The 14352-nt window shown below is 52.3% G+C and overlaps 1 protein-coding gene across 3 annotated transcripts in view; it reads left to right on the forward strand.

Annotated features, from left to right (window-relative positions):
- The first annotated feature begins 2066 nt into the window (after positions 1 to 2066).
- The window catches only part of MLPH (melanophilin), a 31802-nt gene continuing 19516 nt past the window's right edge, over positions 2067 to 14352 (forward strand). For 2 of the 3 annotated variants that reach the window (XM_080667835.1, XM_080667836.1), the window contains exons 1-2: positions 2068 to 2205; positions 6468 to 6601. In XM_080667835.1, the coding sequence (XP_080523961.1) occupies positions 6492 to 6601 (110 nt within the window). In that variant the 5' untranslated portion in view covers positions 2068 to 2205; positions 6468 to 6491. Of the gene's footprint in view, positions 2206 to 6467; positions 6602 to 14352 lie in introns of all 3 variants that reach the window. The other variant, XM_080667834.1, reaches the window with a different exon arrangement.

Genomic DNA, 14352 nt, shown 5'->3' on the forward strand with positions numbered 1-14352 from the left:
TACAAGATGCCCAATTCAATTTGAATTTCAGATAAATAAATCATATTTTTTATAAATAAGTATACCCCATGAAATATTTAGAATGCACTTACACTAAAAAAACAAGACAAAAAAAACTCTGTTCATTGTTTCTATAAAATTCAAGTTTAACTGGACAGCCTGTGTTTTCTTCTTACCTGGAAAACCTACACTGGAACCCTTACCGTTAAACTCTGGGACTGGGCGTCAGCATCACCTGCCCTGAGGGGCCGGAGAGCAGATTTCTGCAAACACAGCCAGGATAACACACCCAGACCTGCGTCTAATTCTTGCAGTTGCTTGGCGAGCCCACATGCTTAACCACACACACACACACGAACTGCAGAAGAAAACACAGACACTATTAATCATGATTGCCTCTGAGGAATAAGAAAATCTGACTTTCCATTTATACTGTTTATATTCTTTACCATAGATCTTTATCGCCGCATATCCATTTTATACATCTTGAAAACATGCTAATTTAAATAAATAAATACTAAAGTATAAGGAAACATTTTAAAAATCTACCATTAAGGCCCTAGCAGATTTGGCTCAGTGGTTACAGTGTTGGCCCTTGGACTGAAGGGTCACGGGTTTGATTCCTATCAAGGGCACATGCCTCAGTTGCAGGCTCCAACCCCTGTCCTTTCGGGACGCGTCTCTCACACATCAATGTTTCTCTCTGTGTGTGTCTCTACCCCCCCCCCTTCCACTCTCTCTCTGAAAAAACAAACAACAACAAAAAAACATGTCCTCAGGAGAAGAGTAACAACAACAACAAAAATCTACCATTAAGGAACTTACAGTTCCAATGCCAACTTTGGGAAGATGGTATTAATTTTGCAAGCAATTGTAAAGTGTATGGTAAGGAATGAAAGACATTAAGAACCACTCACATGGGTTGTGGAAACTGTGTAAGTTGCTCCCATCTCCAGGGTTTGCATAGACGGGTTGATGGTGTTTGGTTCTAGCCTCCGTCCTAATGTAGTCCTGGGGCCTGAAATACCCAAGTTCACCTCCTGTGCTCCCGCCCCCACAACAGTCCTATAAGGTTTAGTTTCCTCTCTCATAAAATGGAGATAACTGTTCACTAACAGCGTTGACTATTTATGTAATTATTTGTATTCCTGTCCTCATTGTGCAGACATGGAAACTGAGCTTCAAAAGTAGTTCCAGGGGGAAGAATGTATTTTTGTTTCATTTTAATGGTAAGTGAGAGGAAAGAAGACAGCGTGCTCTTCTGCGCCCAAGTCCGGCGGAGAGAGGGAAGATGGGATTTGGAAGGAGGTGCAAGCTCTGTGAGCTGCAGACAGCGGCTGCACCTGAGAAGGGCAGGGTGTGAAGCGCCCAGGAGCCAGTGCAGGGCTTGGAGGAGGCCCAGCCCAGGCGCGCGTCCCCGAGTGCGCCCCGCCCCGTCCCGTCTGCGCGAGGATCCTGACTCCGCCAGAGAGCGACTCTGCGACTTGCAGGACCTTTCCCGGTGGGCAAGGACTGGGTGCCCTCTCCGCGGAGGGGCTCCCGGCGCTGTGGGCTCCCGGTCCAGGGGCGTCCTTGATGCCAGGCAGGATGGAAGGCGATGAGGGGCACGAGATCTGCGCGAGGAAACCCTGGGCTCAAAGTCCCACTTCCCAGCTGGTGTTCCCACTTAGTCCGTGTCTTTGTCTAAGGCTCTTTCCAAGCCTCAGTTTCCCCATTTGTAGAGCCGGAGTAAATAGCCTTCTCCCCGCAGAGTTGGGGTGGGAATTAAACGAGGTGCCGCGCGCTCCGCGGAGCGTTCAGGCAAGCGGGCGCCCTCGCACTGAGGGCAGGACCCCGCGGCGGCATCGCCGGCAAAGTCACGCGACTCGCCAGCTGTGGGCTCAACCCCCCTTCCTGCTGCCGCCTTTCTCCCCGAAGCTGGCTTGGGGCGAGGAGCGAGAGGCCCTGCACTGGGCGCCTCCTGCGCGGGCACTGGGGTTGCTCGGCCCTCCTCTCGGTCCAGCACCCCGAGGTGCCGGTGCTCCCGGAGCCGGGCGGGGCGCAGCCCACGTGACCCAGCGGGCAGCACCCGGACCTCCCGCTGCCTTCCAGGCCCAGGCAGTCAAGAGCTCCTGCCTTGTGCCTTGAGCCCTGCTGCCCCAGTGCGCCCTGACCACACGCCCAGGTTCGTCCGAAGCAGGGCCCGCGCTGCCAGGGAAAGAGTTGGTGAGTGCGGGGAGAAGAGGGAACGGTTGGGCACCGGTGCCCAGGGCTGGTGGCTCAGGCTCAGGGAGGGTCCGCGGAGAAGTGTGCAGCATAATGGTGTGGAAACGCCCCCAGTGCCCCCCTGGCCTCGCTCCAGGCTGGTGAGGAAATCCTGCCCAGCCCCCAGAACCCCAAACCTCACCCGGATACTCTGATCAGCAGGCCATTTTGAGGAAAATTGCTTTTAATTAGAAACCCTATTGGGGGTTGGGGGGGGCGGACTGAGCTGGGGCTGGGACCTCAGAGGATTCGCACTGGGCTGGTCGCCCAGGGGCCCAAGGCTGCTTGGGTAAATACTTCCTCCTGGGCTGCTGCCCTACAGATCTTGGAGTCAGGGCCCTGGGGGTGTCCTGGAAGGGGAGGAGGCATCCTGACCTCCAGAAGCCCCGGGTTTATCCGGATCCTCTTTCTTTGCTGCCAGGCTCCATCCCAGTCCATCCACCCTGTTGTAGAGATATGGGGAGAGTCTGTATAAATCCCCAAAGATTTCATAGGCTCGGACCTTAACCAAATTTAAAAACCCACTTCATTTTCAGTTGGATTGGGGCCTTTAGATCTTTTTTTGTGTGTTGTTTGTGGTGTTTTTTTTAATCTTATCTACATATTTCTTTCTGAGAGGTTGGAGTGATAATGGGGGGAGGGAGGCCCCCAGTAGCCCACTAGCCGCAAAGGCTGACCCTGCCGGTGGAGGTGAAATCCAGGGAGAGAGCCAGAGCCTGCAGACCATGGGAGCTGAGCCGTGACATTGGCCCGCAGGCGAGGACAGTGCCAGGCACCCAGATGAGCAGGCAGGGGTCTTACTGATTAAGGCATTAGTGACTGAGAAATTACCAGCAGCCGAGTGGATCTGGTGGAGGCTGGGGGTTAAAGCAGGCTGGTGGGAAAGGTGGCTCTGGTGGCTTTGGATGATAATGCAGTGGCTGCTCATGTGGTTGGGTCAGTCTTCTAGGTCTATCTCATTCTTTTAGAAGCAACCTCTGGGGGAAGAGCTCTCCCCTTCCTCCCCTCCTCTTATCCCCACCCCCACCCCCTTCTATTCTAATATCCCGGCATCATACAGGGCTGGAGAGGACCAGAGAGGTCAGGGAGCCTGACCGTTGTCCATGGTACAGATGGGAAAGCTGAGACCCAGGAACTTGTCCCAGGTCACAGGGCCAGCTGGTGCCTGAACTGGGATGGGAAGCCAGCTCCTGACTCTCAGCCCCCCCTCGTCCTGCAGCCTCAGCCTGGGACCCATCCTTGCTGAGGACACTGGAGCTGAGGCCTTCACTACAAATGCAGGACCTGTGTCCGTGTATAAATGAGGGACCTGGGAGGGCAGAGGGAGTGGGCAGGCTGCAGAGTGCCCACAGTGTCAGTGCTGCAGGAGTGACCTCAGAGCCTCTCCTTGTACCCCAGGTGTGCCGGTGCACCTGCAGGGGGGAGGGGACTTCCCGTGGGAATGTGCTCATTTTGCAACTGATGAGGGCTGGGGGCTTGGTTCTACCAATGGGCAGCTCTGGGGGCAGCATTTGGGAAACAGCCACAAAGGTGAATGCAGAGATCCCACAAGTGGCACCTGTGCCTTCATTCAGGGGTGTGCCTGCACCTTTATCAGCAAGAGCAGCACCTCACACCTGGATTCTGAGTCAGCGGGCATTCCTGCCACTCTTAGCTGGGCATTTAGTGAGGGATGTTGACTGGCTCCCTGGTTTTATTTGCTCAGGCGGTGACCGCTCAGAATCACCATTGCGCCAAGGCTTAGGGAGCAGCCCGCCAGAGATGTGGTCGAGCCCAGTGTCATGAAGGAGGAACCCCCGGCCAGATTTCCCTTTAATTCAGCCAAAGTATGAACACAAACCTTTAACAATAAAGACTCCCATTGATATTCTGTATTCTGGGTCCAGGATATTCATTTTATAAAACCAGGTCTGCTGTGTCTTTCCAACACTTTCACCTCTGTGTCAGCCCCTCTTCTCTCCATTATAACTATTCAGTGATGGGGGAAGGCTAACAGTCTCAAAGATTAAAAGTGTGATTAGCTCTGAGCAGTGGAACAGGCGCAAACTGAAAGTGTTTTCTTCAGGAACCTCATGACTCGGAGTTATCTCCACCGAAATGGGGCAGGGGACAGATAGAGCCTGGTGAGTGGAGTCTGCCCTCCCAACACGTGCACCCTGGGAGGTTCCCCTCAGGCCAGGTGCCACAGCAGCCCTGCACCCTCCGTGGGCTGTCCTTGACTGTTGTGGGTCAGGGGTACCAGTTGGAGATCAGGCCTGGGTGAGCAAGGAAGCAGGAAGTGATGGGCTGAAAGGCTGTCCCCTCCCTGAGCCCACGTAGGTCCCGTAGCAAGGCTGTGCCTGGCAGAGGGGCTGGCTCTTCCCCCTACTGCAAGTGTCCCCATCCATGTCCCAACAGGAGACAAGCCAGAGGGGGTACTTGCAGTACATCCCCTAAATGCCAGTGAATTGGGGGGGTGTGTATTTTAAATGCTGAAGTCAAACATATTCTTCAATTTGAGATTATTTTCTAAACATAGGTTTTTTTCAGCTTTAAGCATTTTTTAATCCACTGAATGGGAAGATAGGGTCACAATATATAAAAAACATGTCGAGGACCATTAGCCCTCAACCTCGGTTGTCCTAGGAACAGCGCTCTTGAAGCATTGCCTCCCTGCCGCATGGCACAGCCTCCTCCGAGGCCACGTCTGAACCTGGAGTCCCTCTGCCTCCAATCCTCTCCCTGCCCCTGCTGCTCACCCTGTAGTTGGGCCAGAACCAAAAATAAGCACTTGGGTAAAAAATTTTCAGGTAATGTCTAACCCATGAAGTCGCAACAGTCTGGTCGTGGTTTAGCTATATGGGATGCATGTTTCAAAATGTATATTCCACATCACTGTTTTATTAAACAGAGTACGTGGACACATGTTACTTTCCTTAAGAACTCAGGCTCATTGTTGGGGCCTCCAAGATGGTATTAGGCCGTAATGCCACGGTTCCCGTGGACGCGGGTACGGCTGTGTGCCTCCCTCTGCTGTGGCCACCTGGTCACATCTCAGCATGTTCCTGGCGGGCCTTGTTCTAGGCAGCCAGGAGCCAGCGTGGGCCTCCTCCCCAGGAGGGGCATGTCACTGCTCAGCTGATGGTCACGCACTCTCATCTGCTCTGAAAATAGGATTTCAAAGAATGAGCTTCCTAGGATACAATATTTTTTTTCAAAAATGGTAAAAAAAAAAAAAAAAAAAAAAAACCGGAACTGAATACATCTTAGTCATCCATCAAATAACTTTTTGTTCCAATTTTTTTAAACCCAGAAACTGTATGCTCTGGGGAGCATCAAAAATCTATTTTGTTTTCATGTTTTCTGGTCCAGAATCTAAATTCAACTCTAATGAGGCCAGTTTGAATGATCCTGGCACTCAGGGTCCCTCCCCATGGGTGTGCACAGTCAGACTGCGCTCCAGTGTGGAGACCCTGCGGGGTTGGGCAGAAAATGGAAGTTGCTTTCCATCAAGTTTAAGGCACAAGCCAGGGGACATTCTAGTTGACAGCATGTGATCTCTGTGGAAATTTTCATCTAAAATGGTACCTAAGTGCTGCTCGGAAAATGTTACTTTTCATAATTAACCGCTTATGCAAAAAATGGAAGTCTGTTCCCACAGTGAGCACTTTCAGGGTCAACAGCCTGAGGGTGACGCTCCCCGTGTTCAGCAGCCAGTGGAGTCTTCCCTTTGACTTGAAGGCTCCCCCAGGAGAGCAGATGGTTGGCCCCTTCTCGGACATTCCTGGGAAGATGGATTTCAGGCTCCAGTGAAGTCATAGGTGGTTTACAAATGGTCAGTCACCACAGCAGAACCTCATTCAACAAATCGTGCCCCAGAGCAGGGCTGTTCCGTTCCGGCTCCCAGGACCACTAAGGCAGGACCCCCAGATCACACCTGGGGTCCCATCACAAAGCACGGCCTAGGACAGGGGGAAGGAGGTGTCCCTTGGTATCACGGACACTCACTCCACAGTGAAAAGAGAATTAGGAACTCGGGTCTACAGGTGTGAGGTCCAGGAGGCGGAAGTCGATCCCTTTTAAAAGTAAGCTGTGGGAAGTCCACACAGTTCGTTTAGTTGCCTGTTTAGCCCAGGTACCGACAGGCTGCCTGGGAACCCGGACTCTGGATGTTGCCTGGTGCTCCGAGAGTCAGCCAGCATCGTGGGCTTCTGGGCTGACGCTATGATCCTGTGATTTTCCAGGTGTGAGCCTGACGAGGAGCCGAGATGGGGAAAAAGCTGGACCTTTCCAAGCTCACGGATGAAGAGGCCAAGCACGTCTGGGAAGTGGTGCAGCGGGACTTTGAGCTGAGGCGGAAAGAAGAGGAGAGACTGGAGTAAGTGTGTGGGCTGAGCCCACGGAGCCCGAGTCCGCCACACTCCAGGGCTCACTGGGTGGGTGAGCGGCATCGACGGAAGCCAGGTGCTGGGAAACGTTCCTTCTCGCCTCAGTTTCCTCATAATTAAAATGAGGGCCCTGACTCTGCAGCCTGACTTTTAGGTGTGCCTTAAGCAGTTTTATTTCAGCTTGATCCAGCTTCCAGAGTAACATTGTCCCCAAACTGGGTGATGCTGGGACCACCACAGTGCAAGAATGAACAGTGACAAAGGGGTAATGACTGGATCCATTCTGAAACACCCGAAAGTTGCGATCGAGGGGTTTGCTGTCGAGGCTGACTTTCCACCTTCCTTTTTGATAGCGTTGGTGGCCCCCATCCAACTGAGCGAAAGCCCACCGGCATTCCTAACTCCCTCCGACCTTGCATGTTCCTCCCAATCTCTAACGCTTGGTTTCCACCGAGCTCCTTGTTATCTTCTCTGGGTATTTTGGGGGGTTGGTAGCCTACTGAGAAGGAGACATTTGAGCAAAGACTCGAGGAGGTGCGAGAGTAGCCAAGAGAAGGCCTAAAAGGACTCCAGGCACTGCAGGGAGAGGAGGTCGTGATGGCATCACGTGGGCTCCGTGGACCTTTACCAGACCTGGGTCTTTCTCTCAGGCCTCTGCTGATCTGGAGGCCTTTGAGCAGAGGATTAGTGGGACCAGACCTCCGCTCTACAGGCTGCGTGTTACTGAGCCACAATCACTTGTATTTTGAAGGGAGAGCCAGCAAATTTGTCCTCAGATTGGATGTGGGGTGGAGAATATGGGAGGAGTCCAAGGTGACTCCAAGGTCATGGCCTGAGGAACTGAGAGGATGGAGTTGTCCCCTCCCCTAGGGAAGGCCCCGTTAGACCAGGTCTGGGGGAAAGCAGGAAACAGAGCACAGTAATTGGGGGGGCGGGGAGATTGTGTAACCAAGAAGCAAACATGCTCATTCCTTGGAGATCACTTCCCTGTCCAGTGTCTATGGACACAGCATGTGGGCTCAAGGTCAGTTCACCAAGAGCAAATTTGCCAAAAGGCAACTTGCTAAGCAGACAACTCACCAAGTACACTAACTGAAAACAATCAAAGAACAAAAGAAGTGTTTCTTTTTATATTTACAGAGTTAACAGAAATGAGTATTAGGTGGATTTCTCCCCAAATAGGAGCGTCCGTCCCCTGGAAAGGACATTGGGCAGGTTTGGGGGAGACCTGGCACCTCCCCTGCACTGTTAGACCAGCGGACCTCCCAGCACTGACAAATGAGCTTGCCCAGGTCCCTGACATAGAAGGCCATGGGGCTGTGAGACCCGTTTCACTAACCCCTGTATGACCAGACTATCCCCAAGACACAAAGCCTCTGCCCCTGGGCCAGGCCTCGGGCTCCCCAGGCTGTGCCGAAGACGTTCGAAGTCCCCCTGGGGACACAGAGGCGGGAGGCCTTGGCCCCTCTCCACCGTGAACCTCCCAAGTGAATTTGTGTTTATTCCAGGGAACAGGGTTGCCAACAGCACTGACCTCGCGTGTGCCTTTCCTCTGAGCTGCCAGGAAGGAATTTCCCTTGGGGTCTGGCTCCTGAGTAGCAAGCCCCCTGGCAGGCGGCTTCAGGAAGTGGAGAAGAAGGAAGTGGGAGGCCACCTCGCCTTTCACTTAGCCCAGGCAGATAAAATCTCTCCCTGAAGTTGGCGTGTTCTACCAGGGACTTGGGAGTGGGGTGTTTACTGTACAGGGTGTGATGTTATTCCTGGCTTCCCATAAGGTTACAATGCTGAGCACCAAAGAATAAAAAATTCAAAGATGTACAAAATTTGGACATTAACAACATTGGCATTAGGAGGATTTAGGATAGAGTCCGGGCAGGGTGTTGCCATGGGGACGTCGGTCTTGCTGTGGATGAACTTTGAACCTTAGAACAGGGTTGACATTTGTAGGAGAGAACGGACATCCTGATGCCAAGTCTGTTGCCCAGTGCAGGGCTTGGGCTGTGAGCCATGGGCGCGGCCACCTCCCTGTGTGGAGAGGGACGGTGACAACAGAGGCTTTGCTCAAAGGGGCTCCTCCATCTTTGACACTCCAGTGGTATTGGCCTTCGCTGTCCTCGCGGGGCCCCCTGCAGGTGTATGATGTGCTGGAAGGAAGCAGGTGGAGGGGACAAGTGAGGCTCCTGGGAGGTGATTCCAGCCTCTGATGCAAGAAACCAGCTACTGAAAGCAGAAGGCCCTTGGGAAAGCAACATTCTTGCTGCTCGTGTTCTCTTTAAATCCTTCCTTCCCCTGTGGGATTTAATTCTTGTGGAGAATATCAGCTAATTTTGGATAAAGAAACCTTGAGAAAGAACAAAGTGGGAGGAAGCACGCTCCCTGATTTCAAAATGTAGCACAAAACTACAATAATCAAAACAGCATTGTACTGGCATGAGAACAGGTGTATAAACCAATGGGATAGAATAAGGAGCCCAGAAATAAGTCTGCACTTACATGGTCAATAAATCTATGACAAAAGAGGAAAAACTGGACCACCCTCTTACACCACATACAAGAATAAACTCAAAATGGATTAAAGACTTAAATGTAAGACTTGAAGTCATAAAACTCCTAGAAGAAAACACAGGCAGTAAGTTCTTTGATATTGGTCTTAGTAATATCTTTTTGGATATATCTCCTCTGGCAAGGGAAACAAAAGAAAAAATTGGGACTACATCAAACTAAAAAGGTTTTTGCCCAGCAAAGGAAAATATCAACAAAGCAAAAAAAACCCAACAATCTAATAAATGGAAGAAGACATTTGCCAATAATACATCTGCTGAGGGGTTAATATTTAAAAAATATAAAGAACTTGCACAACTTAACACCAAATTTAAAAAACAATCCAATAAAAAAATGGGCAGAGGACCTGAATAGACACTTCTCCAAAGAGGACATACACATGGCCAATAAATATATGAAAAGATGCTCAACATCACTAATCACCATAGAAATGCAAATTAAAACCACAATGAGATATCACCTCACAACTGTCAGAATGGCTATCATCAATAAATGAACAAACGACAAGTGTTGTTGAGGATGTGGAGAAAAGGGGACCCTCGTGCACTGTTGGTAGGAATGCAGACTGGTACAGCCACTGTGGAAAACTGTATGGCGATTCCTCAAAAAATTGAAAATAGAGTTGCCATTCAACCAAAAAAAACACACTAATTTCAAAACATATATGCACCCCTATATGTTCATATGTTCATTGCAGCATTATTTACAATAGCCAAGATATGGAAGCAACCTAGGTGCCCATCAATAGACGAATAGACAAAGATGAGCTACATATATACAATGGAATATTACTCACCATGAAAAAGAATGAAATCTTACCACTTTCGACCAAATGGATGGACCTAAAGGGTATTATGCTAAGTGAAATAAGTCAGAGAAAGACAAATATCAGATGATTTCACTTATATGTGAATTTTAAAAAACGAATAAACAAAACAGACATCATGCTGATGGTTACCAAAGGGGAGGGTGGTGGGGGATGGATGAAAGAAAAAAGTAATAAAATAAAACAGCCACCACACCTCACAACACCTCATTCACTGCTCAGACAACATCACAAAGTGACTGCTGTGTTCTCCCCAGTCTCAGATGAGGACACTGAGGACTAGGCGGTTCCCGGCTCTAAAGAATACCCAGGGATTGCTACAGTGGGAATATGGGTGGGGCCCTGGCTGCATACCGTTTGTATTATTTATCTTGTAAGTGTTCTGCAGTCATTTGTGTTAATTGGGTATTAAAAAGGCTTTAAGTACAGATAGATAATCATGCTTCATGTTTAATGGCACATAAACACAAAGGAGCACCAAGGGAAACTTCTTGAGGGAGCATCCAGTCAGTCGTCCCAGCTTCTTAACCCCCTTCCTCGGGAAGACCTAGAGCTCTGCGGTAGCCCGCCAGCCTGGACCTGGGGCAGAAGCAGGCCTCCACCTGGTGCGCTGGGGCCCACGTACTCACAGCTGACCTGCGCCCTGCCTTCTCTCTGCTCATCTGAGGTCCTCTCAGTCACTCTCCCTGCGCTATCGAGGGGCCTCTAAACTGTGTTTAGAATTTCTGGGTTTTCCTAAACCCAGAGAATGACACTGCAGAGCCGGAGCTGGGGACTCACACTCCTGGGGAGGATGGCAGCTTACCTAAGCGACGCCTTGTTACAGGGGCCGGCCCACAAGTCAAATATTAGGCCTGGAGGTCTGCCCCGAAAAGGCAAACAGCTGGTGACAGGCATCTGTAACGTCTGCAAACAGGCCTGCATTCCTGAGATAACCATGAAACACTGCCCAGCATGAGACATGGCAGTGGCTTACCTTACCTTAAAAACAATAACAACGACAACAGTAATGAATTGGAAGTCACCACTAGACGGGCCCCTTGGCACCCAGACACGACTCCAGGGCTGAATAGACAGGGGCTGGAGCAGGGAGTGAGCAGGCAGCAGGGCCCGGAGTTTAGGTGCAAGATCGCTCAGGAGGTTCGGGGGCTCTCTCGGTGCCTCGTTCACCACCACCACTGTTCCCTTCATCATTTTTGTCGCTATCAGTCAGTCTCTTCAGAGGACCTCAGCGAGCGCCAGCAAGTTTCATTTCCCACACTAATTCCTGACGTCTGCTTGGATGCCAGGGACTTAGATTCCCATCACTGCTGTCCAGCATTCATTGCACCAGGTCTGCCTCCTTCAGTGGTGACCTCTGGCAGGCAGGTTTAGTGTGGTTGCCTCACTTTTAATAACTCTGTCTCTTCTCTGTGACTTGCTTCTCTGGGCTACAGCCCCCTCCTTGGGGTCAGACTTGACCCTGGTTTCCCAGCCTCTGGAGGACACACACCTCAGGCTGCTCTTAGGAAGGGCCAGGTGTGGGTTTTATATTTGGGAATCTTTGGCTGGGAGCGAGGCCTCACTTTCTTTCCCCTCCGTACTCTGGAAGAATAATAAGCCCCCCAAAAAACATCCACGTCCAGGTCCCCCCAACCTGTGAAAATGTTAGGTTACATGGCAAAAGGGAATTAAGGTTGTGGGTGCCATTAAGGCTGCTGAACAGCTGACCTGGGCGTGGGAGATGACCCTGGACCTGGACATGGGGAAGTGACCCTGGACCTAGATGTGGAGAGGTGACCCTGGACCTGGACGTGGGGAGGTGACCCTGGACCTGCACCTGGGGAGGTGACCCTGGACCTAGATGTGGAGAGGTGACCCTGGACCTGGATGTGGGGAGATGACCCTGGACCTGCACCTGGGGAGGTGACCCTGGACCTGCACCTGGGGAGGTGACCCTGGACCTGGACGTGGGGAGGTGACCCTGGACCTGGACATGGGAGGTGACCCTGGACCTGCACCTGGGGAGGTGACCCTGGACCTGCATGTGGGGAGGTGACCATGGACCTGGACCTGGGAGGTGACCCTGGACCTGAACCTAGGGAGGTGACCCGGGACCTGCACCTGGGCAGGTGACCCTGGACCTGGACGTGGGGAGGTGACCCTGGACCTGGACATGGGAGGTGACCCTGGACCTGAACCTGGGGAGGTGACCCTGGACCTGCACCTGGGGAGGTGACCCTGGATCTGAACCTGGAGAGGTGACCCTGGACCTGGACGTGGGAGGTGACCCCAGACCTGGACCTGGGGAGGTGACCCTGGACCTGGACATGGGGACAGGTGGGAGAAAGGAGGAGGCCGGAGCATAGGAGAGCCATAGAGAGTCCCTGTGAGAAGAACTCAGCCACCACGGCCAGCTCTGTAGACAGAGGAAGGGCTGGACAGAGGATACAGGTGCCCTGGCAGCTGGGAAGAAAGGGGACAGGTCCCAGAGCCTCCAAGAAGATCACAGTCCTGCCCACAACTCCATCTCAGCCCAGGAACACCCAGGTCAGACCTCTGATCTCAGAACTGTAAGGTAATAAACTGGTGTTGCTTTAAGCCACTACCTTTGTGGAAATGTGTTAGAACAGCCACTGTAACTGCATGGTTGTGTCCAGGTGTGTGTGGCCAACAAGAATCGGAAGGTCCAGCTCCTCTTGTGTCCTGGTCGGGAGAGCGTTCATGTGTTCTCAGGTGGTCGCTTTCTGGGGCAGGGCCGAGACTCACTCCCACCCAGCCAAGCTGTGCAGAGAACAGCCAGCTCATTTGTTACCTACCTCACCTCACCCGTGCGTCCCCGCCCTCAGTCAGCAAGAACTCTAAGCTTGTGGGTTCCATATCCCAGGCGCTGCTCTGACCTCTTCTCTGGGTGCAGTCTTCTCTTTCAGAGCACCTCGTCCCCACCCCTGCTTTTGGCCAAGTCTGCGTGGGTGACCAGCAGGGGCTCATGGCCCTCAAGGGGACAGAGTTGATGGGGTCTTGGCTCCACACACTGTCCACTGGCTCCTGGCTGGCCCCTGATGCAGAGTGGAGGATCAAGTCTGCTTCCAGGGTGGGGACCATCGCTCGTGAGTGAATGGTCGTGTCCGGCACCCACACTGAGATCCTGACCCCCACCATCTACCCCGCATGCTGTGGCTTCTTTGTACCAACCCCCAGACCCTGCCCTCCCCCTGGTCCTATCAGCACCTCATGCTGTCCTGCTTGAGCCATAGTCTCAGGGTAGGGATTCACGCCAATAGCCAGCACAAGTGCTGGAGAGCAGAAGTCCTGGCCGGGCTGGCCGGGCTGGCCTGGGAGCTACGGCCACCACGCGGTCCTCCCCAGCTCCATCCGCAGAGGCTCAGCATAACAGAGCTCCCCAACCCCTGGTGTCCTGGGCTGTCCCCAGTACTCTTGCATGTTTTCACCGCACTCCCTACTGGATTCAACCCCAAGAGGAAGAGAGCGAGGACATGGGGGTGTGACATCTCCATGCCCCTCTAGCCTTCTTCTCTCTCCACATCCGGTCACTTCCTCCTCCTGTCTTGAAAGGGATATCCTTGCATCAAATCACCTGCCCTTCGATGACAGCAACCCCTTGACACTAACCTCCTTCCATCTCAGCCTGGCTCTTTGTCTCCTGCTCCTCCGTCTCTCGCCCTAATTAGCACACCAGGCAGACTCGTTTCAAGACTTCCTCAGTTTCTGATATTGAATCCCATTCAAGGTGTCTTCTATTCCAGAAGGTGGTTCTCACTTGTAGCTGCATGTTGGGCTTTTGCCTGCTGTAGTGCAGTGACATCTGGTCAGCCGGTTCGGCGTGTGGTGGCTCTGACCACACTCACCTCCTCCTGATCTGAAGCTCCAGGTGGGGTTGGTGTGCCCTGTGCTGCAGGCATCACCTGGGGTTCCTCTGTTGCACCCCCACGGGGCCTCCTCTTCCCTCCCCTCCTGTTCTCCAGCTCTGAAGAAGGGTTGTTATGCTTTAAAGAGTTTGAGTGGAATATAATAATCCTTTCCCCCAATTCTGCACTGGAAACGTTATCAGTCTCCATTCACCCCCCGGCCTCTTCTGGGCTCTTATTTAAGAGGCCTTCACATTCTGTGATGCAGGGTGCCTCCATATGCCCTAGTCTTTCTTCCTGCTGGGAGGGGCCCGAGGTACAGCTCTGCCTCGGTGGCGAAGGGGTAAGCCAGGCCAGGTAAGGCCCCATCCGCAAAGGGGTGGCTTCTAGGTTTTCTGGCTGATGCAGATACAGCAAGAGTGGAAATGGAGGCCACCGGATCCTTCCTCCCCTGGTTCCAGGGGCCTTGTGATCGTCTGTTTGAGGCAAAGACTTGGCCTTGTCC

The sequence above is a fragment of the Plecotus auritus genome (assembly GCF_963455305.1).
Source record: "Plecotus auritus genome assembly, chromosome: 5".
Lineage (NCBI taxonomy): Eukaryota > Metazoa > Chordata > Mammalia > Chiroptera > Vespertilionidae > Plecotus > Plecotus auritus.